This window comes from Polyodon spathula, chromosome 7, assembly GCF_017654505.1.
Source record: "Polyodon spathula isolate WHYD16114869_AA chromosome 7, ASM1765450v1, whole genome shotgun sequence".
In the NCBI taxonomy this organism is placed as follows: domain Eukaryota; kingdom Metazoa; phylum Chordata; class Actinopteri; order Acipenseriformes; family Polyodontidae; genus Polyodon; species Polyodon spathula.
Window position 1 is genome coordinate 7905058 of NC_054540.1, and position 20765 is coordinate 7925822.

Genomic DNA, 20765 nt, shown 5'->3' on the forward strand with positions numbered 1-20765 from the left:
GGTAAGTCACACAGTCAGAGGAGAATAGGTTCACGTCCCAGCTGACTTGCCAATCTTTACCCTCTATACACCAATGGGAGTCTATTTCATTGATCTAAACAGTGTCAGATCTTATACTGCCGCCCTCAGATTTGCTTTGGTATTTTACTTCATTCTTTGCTGTTCTGTCAAAGATCAGCCATCTCATTTTGAAAGTAATTGCAGCCTCTCCATGCCATTGAGAGGAAGTTATTAGGCCCAGCTAAGTTTGGTTAAATCTCATTAGCGGCTCAATGTCTGTTGAGAAACCTCCCGGCTAAAATGTGTTTTCCTGTTACTGCACTAACCAGGGCAAAAAGCATTGCAACAATAAATCGTTATTGTTATTTCAGAAGGAAACATTTAACTCTTTGTTAGGACAGCTGTCAGGGACATGCAAAAGCATCTGCACTGCTTTAAAAGACATGGGTACCCTTTCCCATTTCCAATATTAAGAATGCTAATTCACAAAAGGAAGCTACAATGAACAGCCATCACTCTGACAGCACAGTGAGCCCCTGTGTCCAATGAATGATGCGGTGTGAAGTGAGACATAATTTTATTATTGAAACTCCTGTACTGTATCTACCTCAAGAAAACTATGTTTATTTGTAATTTGTATTCCGATTTGCATTGTTTGCTTCAAATAGCATACATACAGAAATCCGTAGCTATCTTCAAAGTTTAAAAAAAAAGACATATCTACTTTCTATCCTTGACATTCAAATTATCGATTTTTCTGGGCTATATGTTCATTTACTAATGACACTTTAACATTTTGGAAAGAAACAAACCTCCTGAGAGTGCTTAAAAAACATTGAATGATATATGTTGTTTTGTTCTAGTTAAGGACTGGAGCAGCAAGCATGTGTGTCACCATAGAAACCCTCTTAATGTTGTTTAATTAGCTTCAAGATGCAAACATGTTCATAGAACAATGAAAGGGTTTAAATATAAATACAAGAATCCATTTCCAGTTATACAACATACAGAAAAAGACAGAGAAGCAAGCAAATCTGCCTGCTGGCACAGCAACCTTGTGGTAAGCTGACTCCCAAGTCATGTATAATGCTACTGAGGATTGCAGCTGGCCCTGTCAATACCATGGGCCCTGCCACCATGGGCAGGAAGAATATTGGGATGTAAATCTGCAGTAATGGCCTACAGAGCCATACTTTTTAAAACATCAGTATATTTGAGCAGTCTTGGTTATGTTGTCTAGCCCATCATGACTTGCAGCATAACAAAATACACGAGGATGAACCAAAGCAATCAGTCATGTGACGACTAAGCAATGTAACTGTTTTCTAGGTATCTAAAAAGTTTTAGTGTATACATATGTCTAAAAATGTAGACCTTATTTTTATTTTCACTGTTTAAGGCTGAGCTAGCACAAGACAAAAGCCACCAAAATGCTGTGAAGTGTTCTAAACCTCAGCACTAGCCCCTAGCTGTTTTACATCTAATCCAGACAGAATGTGAGTAGTTATAGTAGATACAGTACTTTAAGGGAAATGTGCATATCTAATAGAAACGTACATCCCACAATACATTTCACAGAGGGACTTGGACTCATGAGCTTATCAGGCAAATTGCTCACATGTTAACAATGGGAGACTGCAGTCTTCCGTCATCAGATAATTAAATTGCAGTGCAGAAAATGACTGAGCTGGCTCAATCCTTAGTTACTGAAGTTATGAATGGCTTCCTGACTGTGTTTTCTCTAGATGCCTGTGAATGTGTTGTGAAGGAAGTTGGGCTGTCGTGTAGATAAACATTTCTGCAATCGGGGATGACTGGCAGGAAAGTAGGAGTAGAAAAGTGCCCAAGGGCTTGGCAGGGCAGCAGGCTACCGTAATTCACTGCACTTTGTGTCTTTCCTCTTCCGATATCATTTCACAGATACAAAGTTAACTTCTGGTGCTCCTTTCTGTAACCGAGTACCTGTACTAAATCCAACCAAAAACAACAAAAAAAAAACACCTTCTGTATTTTGTGCCTGTCTCTTTCTCTTAGAAAAGCTTTTACAATTATTCTGTTGCACTGTATGTACAAGTTCGTTCTGAGGGTGTAAGCTTTTTATGTTACATACGTTGGCAGAATATCAGTTGTAATCCAGCCGCACTCACGGCCGTTCGTTGCCCCTATAAAAACTTAGACCCGACACAGTTTCAGTGGTGACGCACACTTTTAATAATAACATAAAAGTAAACAAAACAAAATAAACACCCAGCTCTCACGAGCACTAACTAACAAAACACAGGAAACTAATAATCAAACAGGACACCTAAGCTGTTCACCTGTAACACAAAACAAAACCAAAAACAAACACAGTTTTATCAAAAACACAAAACATGGTTCAACACCACCTTCTTACGGTTGTACACAATCCCAAACGGGCTCTACACTCTTCAGCAGCCTAGAGCAGACTGGCTGCCGTTCCTAAGTACCCTGCACCTGGTTCTAATGTATAATTACTTCCAGGTGCCGAGGATAATTAACCATTACACACCATGTGAAAACAGTGACCAACAATTAAATTAAACAAAACTCCCATTCACACTTTTCTTCGGCAGGGAGGAATTTACCTTCTCCCTGCTCAGTGCTCACACACTTAAAGAAAAAGTTCAAATTAGGACAGTGCACTGTGTTGTTTTTGCATTATTACCTGGAGCCAGTATCATACCTTTTCACTTATAAAAAACACTGCTGATATATAATTCTACAGCATTGCTCTGGACAGAATAGGTATTAATATATTGGGTGCCAATGGAGGTAACTGCAGCAGAACAAAACAGAGTCATAAAACCAAGACATTGTTAGACCTTTAATGTAGCGTACATGAATAAACTCGAATGTGTCTTTGGAATAACACGTTGCAAAACAAGAACCTGCTATGGAATTAGTCTTGGAATAATAATGATGTGTATAATGATGGGCAGTGTTAAACGTTCTGCGAGACATGCCTCAAGATCGACCGACGCAGTGCTAAATTGGCGGAGAGTAAAGTAGCACTCTGTCGCTGCACACATTTTACCCCCTCACGAATGTATTAACTGGCCCAAAATTAATGAGACATGTCATAACCGGTTACATTTAAATGCTTAAATGCGCTGCGCCGGTGCTCAGAATGGGCTACCAGTAGCACAGATTAACAGACTAATCTGAAAAATAGCACCTCCCCTCCAAATGGGCTACCTCAACAATAGGCAGGTCATTTGGAGAGGCAGAAATGACCCTTGTTGACTAAGTGTCTTGACTTCATATTATATTATTATAATACGACGGATTGTTCAGCCAGGTGAGGATCCTGCACTCTGTCGTAAGAAATGCGTTATGACACATAATGCTCTTTCCTATCAGCTGCTTTCTGAATTTTAACTTACACCCAAATGAGACCAATTTGAAATCAGACTTATTAGTGGACCCTTTTAGGGCTGGCGCAGCTCTTCTGCCGCTTCATAAATCTCATTTTAATATGACTTCTTTTCCAAATGAGCCCCGCCTACAATTTGCCCATTCATATAATTAAGGCTTGACATGCCTTAAAGTGCATGGCTAATGAGAGGCGGAGCTCACTGCGCGGTGGAGGGCACTTTGGTGATGCTAACATGGCTTTAACTTGCCAGAAGTGTCATGCTACATACAAGGCAATTTTAAGCCCGGCATAAACTCTGCGCTAGGGCTTTAATGCCGTCGCAAACAGTTGATAGATGACCCCCTCTGTCGCCTGATCCCTCTGTCAAGAGCTCTTCCTAATGAATCCTGCTAAATTCTGGCACTGATAAGCACACCTCATGGATTGATGTTAAATGTGTGATGGTTTTATATCTGTGCAGTGCAGACAATAGGATGAAATGACAGACTACATTCATTTTTCTCTTTTCTGTTTGAATCCACCAAATCCTCAGCACTGCAGGTAGCCAGGAAACAGTTTCTATCTGATCAGCCGGCGATTATGAGTCACGCAAGACAAAGACGTTTCGCACAGTACTTTGTTTTCCTCATCCTTTAATTCCAGGACAGTTCACCTGCCTGTTATACTATCAATATATATCAGTGAGAAAGTGAATCTATTCTTTGAGATTTCTCTAAATATTCTGTTGGTAAAATCATGCTGCCATTCCTAGTATCTAAATGAGCTGTGTTCTCATTGGATTTTAACAAGGTTTTGTATCATTCCTGCACTGAAATTCTGCTGATTTATTTCCCTTCGGCACTAAATAAACAAGTCAACAATCAAGAGTGAAGTAAATCAACAGCTCGGGCTAAAAAACAGCATTAACTGCTGATCAATAGACGAAAATATCCACTGGACTGGATTCAGTCATACTGTAGCCTGACTCATCTCAGTGCTGCTTTAGTCCAGGTTTGACTCCTTTAGGTTTTGGTGAAATTCGGTAGGAATATACCAGATGTGGCCTGTTTTTATGGACAAGATAAAGTACGGTATACACATTATGAGGCAAAGAAAGCAAATAACCTGAGCTGAACAGTGCATACAAAAATAAAACATAATATACCATATTTTTTATTCTTTATGTAATTTGGGTTAAACATTGAATGTACAGAACTTATTACAGGTTTTCATCACAAATCCTTACATATAATTTTAATATTGCTGCTGTTTTTGCAATAACATGTTAACCTTTTATAGATAGACCTTTATAACTGAATATTTTTACTGTAATCTATGTACAAAATGTCTCTCTTGAAAATGCATTGGAATTATATCAGACATGTGTCTGGTTTGTTAACTCATGCGTTATGTCTGATGGACTATTACTGTTCATTTTTCTGGGAGATACAGGGTTTCTGAAGTACTCAGAGTACAGTAATTTCAATGGAATTAATAGTAACATAAGGAGTTGACATTTTAAAGAAAACAAAGAACAGTTTGTACAGATTTAACCACATTATCAGGAAGTCTTTTGCACTTGTTTTGACATCACCTCAAATTCTACTACACATCAGTGACTAAAAGCTTCCCAGAACTGCAATCCAGTGGCTTCTTCCTTTGTACGTAATGCCTTTCATCCAGAAAGGAAAATGCCTCAGGGCAATCTGTCTGCAGTGTTGTACTAATATTTGCTTTGTTTTGTTTTTTTTTCGTAGAAGCTTTCCTGATTTTTTTTTATTTTTTTTTTTACTGATTTTTTTTTTTTTACTGACAATGCCAAATTCAAGGGATCTCAAATATTTGGTAAGGGACAATAAATGTAATTATTTAAAAAATTAAGTAACTTCTCTGTCCCTGAGCCGTGATTATTTTGACCTGTGTTAATGCAAGGTAAGCTTTCACTGTCTACCATAGTTCTAACACAAGAACAGTGCTCAGTAAGTATTTCAGGGTAGCTACGACCGGGTAACACTATGTACTGTAGATTGTAACTTGTGGGATGACTTTTGTTTTGTTTACAAAGTGTTTGTTTTGTATTTCTCTCTGTCAAAAACAAAAGTGTGAACCCATGTGCCGAAAAGCTTTTCTTTGTATGTATGTGATTCTAGCCTGCCAGCTTGACTGCTGTTGGCTTTCTTCATGTCAAGGTACTCAGTGTGAGCTAGGAAGGGTCTGGCTCTATTGGGGTTCAATCCTAGAGGCTTGGATGTAATCCTCAACCTGCTCATATTTCTGTTTTGTGAGCAAGGCTATCTGAATTTCATGTCGATCCTACTGATTTCTGATGATCCAAAGGACATCCTTTTTTTCATTCTTGGGAATGGCAAACTCAGTTTTTCCATTTTTCAAAATGACCAATTCTGTTTTTATCAATTTATTAAGAATTAACAACATAATCTGAACATAAATAACATTTTTACATTAAATCTATTGATTTTAATTTTTTTTAATTTTTTTTTTTAAGTCCCAGAGTTACTGTAGTTTTCATGAGAATACTTCTTAAAACAGTCCACTAGTAACAATGTACTGTAGGTCAGTCAACAAATAAAGGTGTTCTGAAAAAACAGCTAATTGCTGGCATTACAATATACGGACTAGTCGAAAACGAGGGGCATTATTACAAAAATATACAATTTTCATAACATTACAAATTAAATACAATGTTCAGGACACTTATCTCTCCGACCTGTAGTTTCATCTGAAACAACGCAGACTGGCTTACTCTGTACTTGCTGTAAAAGTGCCATCATGTGTTTCTCCTATACCCTGGACAGATAGAGTTACCTTAGAGCAGGGCTCTAGTTTTTGTTTAATTTAAAAAAAAAAAAGTAGGCAGGCCAGAATATTTTACTCTGTGCATTTTTAAGCAATAATAAATATTACATAACTTAATGTTCATATATTGAACAAGATTTACACATTTTACTGTATGAATAGTACTTTAATAATAGAACAGGGTGAGACATTAACGGAGTACTCATTGCTGAGTCCACAATTTTCATCATTATCTGTTCTTACTACAGTAGCTAGAGTAGAGAGAGCCATGTTATAGCAACACGAGTAAAAAAAAAAAAAAAAAAAAACTAAAAAGCACTCCGAGTTCAAAATATTATTAAGGAGTTAAATTAGAAATAATAAGTTAGAAAGCTAAAGGTTTCCCCTCAACCACCGTGCCATTTCAATGTGTTGAGCGGGTGACTGAGTAACAGATTTGCGATAATAACTAAATAAATGACTACATAAACGACTACGTTTTTCTTTTTAATCAGGGGGGTTGACGATCCATTTTTTTCAGGTACTTTTCACTTTTCTGTATATGCAACTCCAAAATTATTCACATAATAGAATTCTCACAAAACAGCTTGTTGTTTTTTTAAACAACTCGACTCACACAGCAAACAGGCAGTGCAGCAAGAGAGACAGTCCATCAATGTGATGCCCACAAAACCACCTGTTTTCCTGTTATCCAATGATCCAAACAAACATATAAAAATGTTTTATACAAGCGCCATCGCTGGGCTTCTGGGTAGTGTAGTTATCAAACCAATCCATTAACAGCGGTACAGTTTATTTTATTATTATTTTTTTTTAATGTGCAGTTGCAAAGCAGAATTCCATTCCCAAAATGCCATTTCTGTTCCCAGTGCCTAATTCCGCAATTCCGTCTGTGATTCCGCGAATGAGGAATATCAGTAGCCCTACAGCAGGAACTGTCTCTCAGTGCTGCTGTACAGGGTTGGACAGAAAACAAAAAAAGACCTGTCATTTGAAGAAATAGACATTCGCTAACATGACGGGGTCACATAGTATGCAAATCCCTGACACACATTTTGTAATCTGAAAAGCTGCATCGCTCTGTTGCAGTCAAGTCTTTTATAGAATGCTGGTCGTATACATCCGCTTGGCTTCCATAACGTATACTTCATAGAAACTGCATAAAAAATGAAGGAATAAGAGCCTGTTACCACTGAAGAACGGTCACATGTCGGTCCAGAAACCTTTAAACATCTTGAAGATTTGTCACATCAGACCAGAGCCATTCTGGCTGCCCTTCGTTGTCCCACACCCAATTGACAAAGTTATGGCAGCTGTTTCTAATTTGTTGTAAAAGCCTTATGCATGCAAGTAACAGTGACTCAAATTCAAACATACACGAGTTTGTGACTAGATTGATGAAGTGTACCTAAAAAAATGTCACTCTTTGTTTATGTGAGTGAGGCAGTACTTTAAAAGGTCTGCGGCCATTTGATTTATATATGCTTCCTTTCAAATGCCTTACAGAACTCCAGACTACAAATCTTACAAGCTTGTACTAAACGAGAATAAGAACGCTGATCATCCACTCACATACAACAAATATAAATTGTGTTTGAACCTTAAAAAAAATCTTAATACAATCATTTACATTGTGCCAGTGCTTAACGGCTTGATGGAACGAATGTGCCACCCGCATGAGAGCCAAAAACGCAGAATACTCAAATATGACTACCAGTGCTCGTGGTGTTCATTTGGTAATTCAAGCAGACAAATGTAATAACACAGATGAAGACACTAGCCAAGGTGTTTATCTACATAGAGACACATTTTGTGAAAGGAGGAAATTCCAAGTTAATGTTAGAAATACACAACGAGTCCTTACTGAGCTATTTTAACGGTTTCTGATTTTAGGTTTTAACTGTTAAACACAGAAAGACACACACCTATATAAAATCCTATATAAAACACTCCTACTGTACTTATTTTTCATTCCCTTAACCCTGTTCTTGGGTCAGTTTCCAGCACTGTGTTTTGTTGCCAGTGTAGAGGTACATCACGCACTATGGTTTCCATCTGTGCTGTTGTTTGATTTGAGCCATTTTCATGGTGCCTCAAGACATAAAAACTCCAGAGAGCTTTTGTGCAATACAAAAAAAATAACAAGTCAATTCACTTTTCGCACAATAAAAAACCCTGATAAACACTGATTTCTAGCCATCTACAAATAGACAGATAATTAAAAAAAAAAGTTTTAGCTAAAAATGCGGAATTAAGGGTTTGAATTCATGGACGATTCACTAAGCTAGGTAATATATTTTCTACATTTAAGTAGGGTTGACAAACAGCCTGTCAAGCGTTCACTAAGCATAAACTGCTAAAATTAGACATCGCCCAGGTACTTTTTGCTTCCTTTGTCTCTCTCATACACAGATACACACATTGGTACATACAGTAAAGTCTCTGAAAGATAAAATTAAGTGCAACATAAAAAGTCCCCCAGCTGGCCCCTGTGTCACATGGCATGGCCTCAATGAACAATTACTCTGCTCCAGATGTTCTGCCCAGCAATGACTTATATGGAGCACAGTTTTTACTGGAATGGCATCCAGCATAATGATCTATACCCCAAAATCCATTGTAACTTCACTAGAAAAAGATCATATGGCAATTATATTTCAGAGATGCAGTCTGCTAGAAACTGAAGCATTGCTCGTTTCATACTCACAAATGCAATATCAGTTTAGTCAACTAGGCTGTGTGAACAGGAGCTGCTATTCTCTCTATTATCAAACAGGACATTTCATTGATTTGGGTTTCTGTGGTTGTTTTTTTTTTTTTTTTTTTTTTTTTTTTTTAACTAGGACTGTGTGTGATATGACTGCAGCAGAGCAGGAAGCACATTTAAAGAAAATGAGTCATGCAGCTCTGTTGGCCTTTTTCTGGATCACAAATTATTTCATTAAAAATAAAAAATTGATTTCTTATAAAAGGAAAAAAAACTGTGTACTGTACAAAGAATGTTCATTCTCTCGGCAGCAAAGACTTGAAGATTTTCTAAGTGAAAAACAATGACATTTTGTTTTCCTTGAATTACTTGTGGACAGGTGTTGTCCAATTTTCTCTTAACCCATGGAGTCCATTTCAAGACATTTCTAGAAAGGTGCATTCTACTCTGACTGGCTTTTTGGCTCAGATGTAGCAAAATATCTTTCAGTTCTTATGCCTTTAAAAGTCAAACTAACCTCTAGTCACACTCTGTATAATGGATTTCAAAGGTCCAGTTCAGCCATTCTGATTGGTTGTGCAAGTACTGTAGTACTGACCAATCACAATGCACTCTGATTCCAGAAATATTCCTTGGATGTTTCTCAACCCTGGTCCTCGTGAACTCCTGACATTCCAGGTTTAGGTTTCAACCAGAAACTACATTTTAGTTTTAAATATCTATTGTTTTGTATCCCAGTGCACATACGATTACAGACAGAAACTGAGCTACATTGTTTAATATAGTGTCTAGGTTCATTACTTGAGGACCATTGAAAACCTCTGTGTTAGACCTATAGCTAACTTTTAAGTGCAACGTGAACTTCAAAGTAAGGTTTTACATGAGACAATAAAGCAATAGAATAACATCATTCATAATACCATTTGGTGTTTTATATACCCCTTGACATTAAATAGACAAGAACATTGAGGACAAGAATCTGCAGTGGAAAAGGTAGATTTGCTTCACAAAATATTTTTTGAATAAAGTATAATCCTTTATGTACCTACTACTATAGGTGTAAAGTAAAACTATAACTAAATCTATTTAGTACTGATATGAAAGATTCTTTATCTTTTGTACTTCTAGCAACTCTTGTTTTTTTCTCTTCAGTGTCATACGCTTTGCAATAATTTAATCTGACAACCGCTCATTACCATTTGCAGTTACACTGTCAACTAGCCAGATAAGATCATCTGTTCTGGTTTAATTTAGTGCCGAGAGTCCACCAAAGAAGAAGATATTGATTAGAACCTGAGACTGTGCACAGAAAATACATGGCACTTTGAACACATGGCACTTTGAACACATGGCACTTTGAAAGTTTTTCCTTCTCCTCTTACACAAGGGTTTGAAAAATGTGTTATTAAATGAAATACTGATTTATTACCCTGAAATAACTGTGGCAAAATCATTACAAGATATGGAAAAAAATGAACAAATATTGCACAATTTATTATAACATCCACCGTCAAATAATTTAAAAGTATATTGTAATAAGAAACAATGTAGGCACTCTTTTGAGCCAAAACATGTTTTGATTTACAAGTATTGTTACATGAACTTCACTTATAAAAAACAACTGGGCAAGATAGACTTACATAACACAGCTCGCTATAACTTGCCACTGCAATGGAATGGTCTTGCGAAACCACCCACAGTACTGCTAAAAAAAACTGTCAGTTTTTTCAAACACCTGTTACCAATGGCAACTGTGTGTTCATTAAATTGTATTTTAATGATGCTCAAAGCAGAACTTAGAACCAGAACTTCAACATTCCACTGAAGCAAAACACAAAAACGGGTCATCGGTCTTACCAAATTTCAAATGAAAGGAAAGTAACCCTCCAAACCGTTTACATCTTTACTAAACATGAACTCATCATTAACATGAACTGAACAACATTTGTTAACATGTTAGTAAGTTAGTTAACTGGCACCAATTATCTCTCTAAACACATCTCTTTGGAATTATCCTCTTCCCCTATGCTAACCCTTAGTATTTTGCATTACTGCTGCCACTGCATTGCCATTGAAAAATATCTGCAGGTCATCACCTTTCCAGTGGATTCCATGCTTCTCACCCTAAGTCATATGCCTTCAATCCAAGCTTATTTTCTTGGACATATTGTTTTAGTTGGTGGCTATGAGTTTAAGGTTATGGAATCCCAATGCAACGTATTTGAAACTAATTTCAGAGCAACATTCCATGTTGCATACACAGTGACTGCCCTAGCAGTGAGGTTTAATGCATACTGTGTCACATGAAACAAACAGACACTATGTCTAGATGAGCATTCTACTGTTTTTACATCCACCGTAAAATGTATGTTCTACCATCGTCTTCATAATGCTGGGTCTCAGGACGTTTACATAATCTTGTAAATGTGGCTCCTCGTGTACGGCAGGCTCTTGAGCAGCTCCTAATGAGAAAGTTCCAAAGTACAGGCTGACTGTGAGGAATATATTAAAACTTAATAGGCGATCTTTTGCCAACTTGTAACATAAGCTTTACAAATTACAATGTTTTTATTTTTATTAAAATGCCCTAGGCAGTAAAACAGTACTAGTACCCATAAAACACGCAATACACAAGCTGTCAAAAATGCTCACAATAAAATAAAAAACAACACTATGGCCTGGATTTAAAAAAATGAAAGGTAAAAACAAATTGCTTCTTCACTTAAGTTAAATATACCAGTTTAGGGGACATGCATTATTAAAATAAATGTAATTTCAGAGGAAAAGAAAAATATTAAACAGGTATAATTACATCATCATTTTTTGACCTTACACAATAAAACATGCCAAACCTATTCATTACAGCACAGTGGAAAATGGGGCCCCTATATATCCGCCACGACTGTTTCTTAATGTTAACCCATTTAAATAAAAGTGCTCTGAAGCTATGGGGCCAAAAATTAAAATGCCAAATATCACGTACAGTAACAGAGGCATCGATATAGGCATTTCTCAAAATCGAAAAAAATAAATAAAAATAAAATAAATAAATAAAAAAACACAAACGGATACTGTATTCCGACAATGCATAACCAGGAATACCTGCAATACAATAATGTTGCCTTCAATTTAAAAAATAATGTGGTGTGTACTGTAGGTATATTGTGAATGTTTGTTTAAGGAGCTGGTACACCGGCACACATGCACATCCTGTACTCTTCAATCCAGTAAATTCCACTTACAGTTTTTACTGTAATGAAAGCCGCACAGCAGCTCAGCTCAACACAAACATTAGCAACATGCAACCCTTACCATGCCACTAAATACAAAATGTACTGTGAAAAACCACCATACTTATACTGCATGGACATTTAAAAATGTGATATAAAGAGGCTGCTCTATATATTACAAGATTCTGATGCTATCAATAATTTGAGATCAGGAACCTTGTAACCAAATGTCCTCTCAACTGGATTATTGGTATTGTAGATATATGTAAGAATGTGGCATAAACCACAGCCCTTTCACATTCAGCAGGCCATAATAGGCACCACAGCAAACTGTGATTTTCGTTTTAGCTTTTCTTTTTTTTCTTCAGAATATAAAACTATACACTGTACTGTACAGCAGTTCTCTTGGATCTGGTTTAACAGGAACAGAAAGCCAGACGCAATTGCGTGTGTATGTCTTTATGCAAATAGAACAAGAAAAGCTTACACAAGTGTTGTCTGGGGAAATCAGCCATTACAACAGATGCTGAAACATTTTATTGCCACCTGCACACAGGTTCAGGGCATGATGAGCTCATTGAAAGAAAATGGCAGTGGTGTCAGTAAGCTGAGACTTCAGATCCACTTTGAGATGCAGTAGACACTTAAGGACTGGTGTTAGGGTTACTAAAGGGAAACGTAATAGGAGTCTGAAAACTCTCGATGTGTTTAGACTCTATAGTACTGGATGCTTGCTAGGTTTTTACTCTACAGTATCTGTTGACTGACACAGGCTATATGACTTGTGCAGGCAACTCCACAGTGATTTTTTTTTATTTTTTTTTATACCGAGTAAGCAATTAACTAAAGCAGCCAACTAACATCAAAACACCTACTTTGAAGGGATCCCATGTTATTTGTCAGAAGTGCAATTTCCCAAATGTGGCCCACCTTATAATAACACCTCGTTGGCAATGAGATATGCCACTGAGAGCATTGTAAGCAAATACATTGTGCAATATTTTACATAGCAGTGTTATTATAATGTTTTATTCTGTGCTTTCATTTTTCCCATTTTATTCAGAAGTTCCATATGATATAAAAAAAAGGAGAACATTAACCTGACGTTTCTCTGTGTTTTGTCACACTGTTTATTTCTGTACATTTTCTTTGTCACTTTTGACAGAAAGCAACCAGATAACAGACAGTGATAGGAAACTGCTCTGGATGGAATAAAACCAGCGCCGAGTCTGATCCACAATTCAATTAAACTGACATGACCTAAGCTAACCTGAGCTTCAGCCCAAAACACTGCCTCACACAATGCTTTCTGATTCTGTACTTTCCCATTAATATGTATTATTTGCCTTGCAAATCTGCATCTCCTAAATTAGTTTTTCTTGGACACAAAGGGACATATTTATAAAGGGTGTTTACCAGGCGTTTCAACTTTAGACGTGGGTGAGAGTTTCGCGCATACAAATTGAAGTCAAGCGTGTCTGGCTAAAAGGGCTTCAACAAAACATCAACCAGTGTTTAGCAAATTCTACTGTACTTTGATCAGCAGCGTCTAAAATATAGAACAACAAGCGTGTGCAGAGATAAACATGCTTTAAAAGAAGCAACTAAAAACAACCATAAGATTTAAGCGCAGAACCGCTTTATTTTCAACATGCCTAACAGATTGCTTTATGAATACAGCCCAAAATTTTTTTTTTTTTAAATCCTAACAAAATGTGAGCTGTAATTGTCCATAGCTGTGTGATGACGTCAGCTGGATGAGTTTTACAACAAAGGCACTGCAAGATATCACTCTGAAATGAAACATGACGGTTATAGAGCCCATTACATTACAAGAGGCAACCGTCTGCTTGCAATGCTGCTTCTTGTTTACCCCGAATGCCTTATTGCTTTTGTATTATAAAACAGTGCAGCACTCACCGAGTAATTATGTATTTTAGTAATGTGCTGTTTATCCTTTTGGGCAGGAAAGTCTAGACTGGAGCATTTGGGCCAAGCATAGCACAGTGAGTGAAAATACAGGTAGAGTGTAGATATGACTCCTTTAAAATTTCTGATGTGCAATAACATTCTATTCTACTGTATTGAATGTGTTTACAAATACTTTAACTTGTGCAAATAAAAATTATTTCAGCTGTTGCACAGATGAAGGAATTCGGTTTTTCATTTAACATGTTGGTTGTTTTTTTGAGTGTTTCAAGTTATTATTAGTATTGTTATTAGTATTTATATATGACAGCCTGTCCCTTATGTGAACCAGTTACATTTTAAATTGCACATCAAGTAAAAAACAAAAAAAAAAGAATAGAAAAGAAAAAAAAAAATGAATCAGTAGCTTTAAGGACATGCTAGAGTACATGTACCGAGGTGCTTATATATGTAATCTCATTTTCAGAGGTGCTTATAACATGTACTGTCATATTCACCTACTGTAATTGATAAATCACCATATCTCAAGGAAACAGTTAACACAAATTCAATGCTGCATTGCCCCAAACAACATTACAATCAACCATTCAATCACTCAATCAATCACATTTATTTTGTATGGAGCCTTTCATGCCAAGCCATCCCAAAGCATCCTAAAGCATCCTAAATCTTACCACATTAGATCAACACACCAATGTTTTTGCAGCTAGGCTCCAGAAACACAATGTCATTTAAACAAAAAACTATCATGGCAAATTTGCAAAGTATTATTTTGCTTTTCCCATGAATTTTATTATTCTTTACCATACAATCATAGTTAACTATTTACTAGGCCTGTCTGTGATTTATAGTGTTATGTTTTTTTACCATGTTATACCACATTATACTCAGATCCAAAATCTGCATGGTATACCTGCAGTATGAACTTGTGAACTACTCACATGAAATGAAGGCACAAACCAAACCAAATATTGTGTGACAGACAGTCTGGACAAAACTGCACAAGTCCCATCCTGTTGAACTATTTTACATTTCAGAAATATTTATATTTTATATTTTCAAAAATAACTGTTCAACAAGGCTACTACATGTCAACTCTCTAAATCATTTAATAATTTAAAAAAAAATTAATAAAAAAAAAAGCTCAGTGTTTTGCAAGCTGTAAAAAAACATTTCTAAGATAACTATGAGACATTTGGTCTCAAGCAGTTAGAATCAGACACTGAACAAATAGTGCAGGGCGCTCCAGTGAAGGGAAACAGAAGTGATCAGGGCTAGAACTGCCCTTTCTTGAATCAGATCTGACAGAGAGAGAGAGAGAGAGAGAGAGAGAGAGAGAGAGAGAGAGAGAGAGAGAGAGAGAGAGAGAGAGAGAGATGCAATAATTTCCATGTGGTGAGCTTTAGTTCCATTTCATCTCAACATGGGCAAGGACCTGCTGGCTCAGGGGGCCCAAGCAGGTTCTGTTTGGGAATGAAATATCCAGATAGACAGATGCACACAAAGGCAAAAAGCCTGTCAATTATAAAACATAAAACAGAAACAACTTTTGCTGCAGGAAGATAGGTTCTGTATGGTCTCTTACTTTTTCTGTTTCATAGTTTTTTACAGTGCTTTTATTCCTGAAAATCCAGGACAAACTCTAACAAAACGACAATAAATCAACACTTTACCACGCATTTCCCATGTGTATAGTACGCATCAACTTCCCATTTCAAGAAGGGAGTCAACAGTGCCTGTGCTTTACAATGCGGTCACTATGCTGAAATACATTTTGCTGCAATACTTTTACATTTATAAGAATGCTAGCAAAAAAAAACAAACATGTATATTGAGTAGGGCTGTCAAGTGATTAAAATAAATCATCGCGATTGATTTTGAGATTTTAAAAAATTAATCTCAGTTAATCTTTGTTTTAATCACATTTAATTGATACAATTACTGCATCCATCTCATTTAAATGTGTTTTATTACTGATATTATTATTATTATTATTATTATTATTATTATTATTAGTGCTGGGACAAATATCTGAATATTCAAACAAATGTTTTTTGAAATGTATTCAGATACACAAATCAGATTTCGTATTCGCTACAAATGACAAAAATGCCTTGCACTTATTTATCGTCTCACCACAATTTGCGCGACAGTTTCAAAAAATAACAAAATCGCACAGCAGCTATCAAGCCTCTGGTTTTAGACAGGAAAAAGTAAACACACCAGATAATGCACGCACACCGTTCATGATCTCTATGGAAAGCCATCTGGGACAAAAATGCCTTGCAGGCGAGTCAGACTCTCATGGGGCAGAAAAAAGGCAAGCACGTCATTCTGAAATGCCTCGCTTAAACAATACCCAACTTCCTGAAAATGTTGCGCAATGATTTTAATATAGACTGTGTATATATATATATATATATATATATATATATATATATATATATATATATATATATATATATATATATATATATTGTTGTGACTTTCTGTTATGTGGAATGTAATAAACGAGAACCAAAGCGGTGAGTTGTTTCGCCTTCACTTTACAATGTCATTTCCATTTTTGTTTTATTTAAAGTGTTTAAAGTTACATTTGAGTTTTCATTTGCTTTTTCAGCTACAAAAAGGCACAAGTAAACCTCATGTTATTACTTCATGAAAACATGTCGATGGCCACTGTTTACTGTGAAGAAACGGAAATGGCAAGGGATGAAAAAAGAAAAAAAGAAATAAATGAACTGCTATTTGGCATCCTTTGTTTTGTAGTTAATTCACTGGGGTAAGTCCTACACAGCTTATTCTTTACTCCTGGGATATTTTTCCATTTTAATGTGTTACATATTTTCAGGTCTTGCTGTAAAATACAGGCACACACAATGGCCACGCCCCCTGCTGCTGTGCTGTCTCTGCCTGCCTTCAGAGCAATATAATGGCTTTTATTACTTTTGGAAAAATGAACGAATATTCAAACAAATATTTAAATTGAGCTAATATCCAAACATGAAAATCCCGTGTTCATCATCCAAAGAACAACCCTGTCATAAAAACCCTGTTTTCCTATTTCTGGATCCGGCATTGTTGTTAATGTTTGCACCAACTGCTAAATCACAATGGAGTCAGTTTATTACTCACCTTACTCGATTCATTGACAGCCCTAATAACGGGTAATCATTTTAGTAAAAAGGAATAAGGACTAATCATGTATGTATTAGGAAGCACATATTATCTAATCATTAAAAAGGTAAGAGAACTCACTGACAATGCATAGCTGTTGGGAGCTTGTTAACAGAAAGTTACCAGTAAGTCATCTGGTTCCAATGTAGTGCTTAATGGTGTGGATTGCAAAGACACATTACACAAGAACTCAGTCTGACCTCTGATTTACCTCTCCTAGGAAACCGAAAGCAGAGCACCAGGACAGGCCTAAACGAAGCCCTGGCAGTATTTACACTCAAATGTTCAGAGAAGGTTTTCTTTTGTTGTTTTTCCCAAAAATGAAACCTTCTTTTTCCGAGAAACAGTTTTAACTGTCGTCATCCTAAAATGTTCAAATCTTTCCACTACTATGCTGTGCACAAAGCTGGCTTCTGAGGTTTTTTTTTTATGTTGCGCAACTGTAACTACGCTGCCCAAAATAACTAATGTGTCCTATAACTGTTATAAATCCCCAAATCCTGTGTAACACCCTCTCTATAGACTCATTTTACATTAAAACAGAAATCAAATGATGGGAATATGTCTTATAGTTTATCCAGGAAAAGGAGGCCCAATTGTCCAACTTCCTTATCTGACTATCCCCCATACTTCAATATGGTGTGTGAGCTCCACTGACATTAATAGTGACTTTAGCTCACCACATATCTATGAGTGCTGAAACAGTAATTAATCATTACAAAGAACAGATATAATGGGATAATAAACATATCTTGCCAAGACACTCAGTGCCCCAGGGTAGTATCTAATGTTTTCTTGAATTACAGTACTTAAGCTGCTACAATTTCAACTGTTGCACAAATTCTCTTCATTAAAACCTTCCTTTCTGAACTAAGTTTATGTCTTCTAGTTTTTGTGACTTGACCTTATGTCTACTGTTTATTTTAACCCGTCTTCATGGCTACTCTTAGAAGCATCAGTTTTTACGTGGCACACGATTTTATTTATTCTAACCGTTTCCAGTGAAACTGCATGGAAATTCCTGTTTCCAGTAAAACTGCACGGAAATTCCCACTACTGGACATTCTAATTCTTAAATTACTCATACGTGGTTCATGTCCTCCTTGTTGATATCTCTACTTTGTATGTTTAATCTATTAAATTTGCTTAATGAGGTGAAATTTATTTTCATCAGGTTACAAACCTACAACACATCAATTATCTAGATGAAAAAAAAAGAAAAAAAAAATCAAGCAAAAAGCTCACAGCCTCAACAGAGAAATAAAAACAAAAAAACAAAAAACAAATGCACACATGAAAAATCTTACCTGTAATATCTGGACTGCAAGTATGTGGAGCACACAGCTTTAGAGACATGACTGGCCGAGCCGAAGTCTATCACCTTCACCCTGTATGGTTGCCTGGCTGGGTCCACCAGCATGATGTTCTCAGGCTTGAGGTCTGCGTGGATGAGCCCCAGGCTCTTGAGCTTCATGAGGGCCGTGGCCACCTGCTGCAGGATGGGTCGGATGTACTTGAGGGGGAGAGGGCTGAACTTGTTCTGCTTCAGGAAGTCGTAGAGGTTCTGCTCCAGCATCTCAAAGACCAAGCAGGTGTGGTTCTTGTGCTGGAAGCATTCGTAGGCCCGGACGAAGTTGTAGTCGTCCGCGCTTTCAGTGCTCAGCCTGGCCAGGATGCTGACTTCGATCTGCCCTTGCCGGGCGTAAGAAGGGTGGTTTTTCAGGATCTTGATGGCCACAATCTCATTGGTGCCCCTCTTCCAGCATTTTACCACCTGCCCAAAGGTTCCCCGGCCAAGGAACTCCAAGACCTCGTAGGTGTTGGTCATTGAGCAGACAACCTCATGCTGGACCAGCTGGTAATCCCCCTCGCTGTTGGAGCCACTGTTTTTGGAGGTTGCCGTGGAGCTGGTGGCCGTGGCAACAGTGGCCCCGCTGACTGTGTTCTGGGTCATTGGCGGATGCTCTTCGATGATCTGGACGCTGCTGTTGTTCTCGATCTCCTCACTCTTGCGTTTAAGCCCGCACTTCTGGTACGTGTCCAGAAGGCTCACTGTACTGCGGCGCATCAGGTTATGACAGGTAATGCCCAGCAGCTGGCTGGCTGCTCCGGAAGTGCTGCTGGCTGAGGCTACCACAATGTGCCCGGTGCTGGCTGGGAAGATAAGCGCTTGCTCGTAGGGAAGGGTAGAGGCGTTAATGGCCACCTGGGTGGCTTGTATGTTCTTGCTGCTCAGGCTGTACACTTTGTTATGAGTGCCGTACCCTGTCATATCCCAGTCAGAACTTGGCTCCACCTTTAGCTTCTTTAGACTAAAGAAGGCACTTGACTGGAGAGTGCGTGGTGGAAATACTTGCACTTGCGAGGCCATACCTGCCGGGAAACACAAAGCGCAGAAAGAAACGTGAGAAGTAAAACACTGGGCCATCATTCACTTACTTAAACAGGAACACACAGTTCATACCAGTTCAAATAACCCTTCATTTTTTGTACTTTGCTAATACAGTCATTCATTTTTTTTTTTTTTTTTGTAATTAATAGGTGCTTCTGGACTATTTATTCATTCCCTCTTTTTATTAAATGTTCTATTAGCTCGGAGGTGTTTGTTTGCTATTTTGTGACTGAACACCCCCCCCCCCCCCCCCCCTCTCTCTCAATATTACCATTTGAAGCAGTGTTGATGTATAAATCAATAAATAAAGCAAGCACAACTCAATAGTGGACACATCCATCAAGGCTGAAGCAGATGTATTACAAAGCTGCACTGAATTTAAATGAACTGGATTTAAACCAGAATTTGTAATTCTGATAAAATTACAGAACCAAAGATACCTGTAGTCCAATTATGTACTTAGTAGTTCCAACAACAGTGCCCAAACAATCTCTTTGCATGATCACGACTCATCTATTTCTTTACAGGTGCTTCTTCAAAGGTTGTGCAAAAAATTTAATTACCAAAAATATGTAGCAATCTATTGTGTTTCAATGGCTGTTCCTCACATCAATGAAGATTATTATTTTTTTTTTTTTTTTTTTTTTATGAAAATGCAGTAATTGAGTGTATTCTGTCATATACAAAATGCTGCATCTCCCTGTTGCAAGTCTATCAGTGCAGAACAATTGTCCTTGGAGACCTATTACGCTAAAGCAACTGGTTGCCCATTATGATTTCCATTACATGAGAGTAGATGTTGAAGTCGGCTCTCGCCAAGATAAGCACCAACTATGACGTAGCTTTGCAGTAAACTAATGTGATCCATCTGCATCTCCATCCATTTGCGTTGTTTTCCATCTGATGATGTAGAAATCCTTCTGTCTGGTGTTGATTGCTGAAGTGTAATGCTGGCTCCAGGGATCAGCTCATTTTGCCTCCCCAGTGCATCAGCACACACACTAAACCATACTGTCATTTACTGTACCGGATGTACCTTATTTGTGCAAAATATCTACCTGTGGAACACGAAAACTGTACGTATTAAACACAAAACATCTGCCTGTACATATTAATGTAAATCTGTGCCTTAGCAAA

The 20765-nt window shown here is 37.4% G+C and overlaps 1 protein-coding gene across 8 annotated transcripts in view; it reads right to left on the reverse strand.

Moving 5' to 3' along the window:
* Window positions 1-20765, reverse strand: part of LOC121318095 (homeodomain-interacting protein kinase 2-like) — a 77678-nt gene that overhangs the window by 45210 nt on the left and 11703 nt on the right. For 7 of the 8 annotated variants that reach the window (XM_041254381.1, XM_041254380.1, XM_041254379.1 and 4 more), the window contains exon 1: window positions 18544-20471. In XM_041254381.1, the coding sequence (XP_041110315.1) occupies window positions 18544-19667 (1124 nt within the window). In that variant the 5' untranslated portion in view covers window positions 19668-20471. Of the gene's footprint in view, window positions 1-18543; window positions 20472-20765 lie in introns of those variants that run through there. The other variant, XM_041254375.1, reaches the window with a different exon arrangement.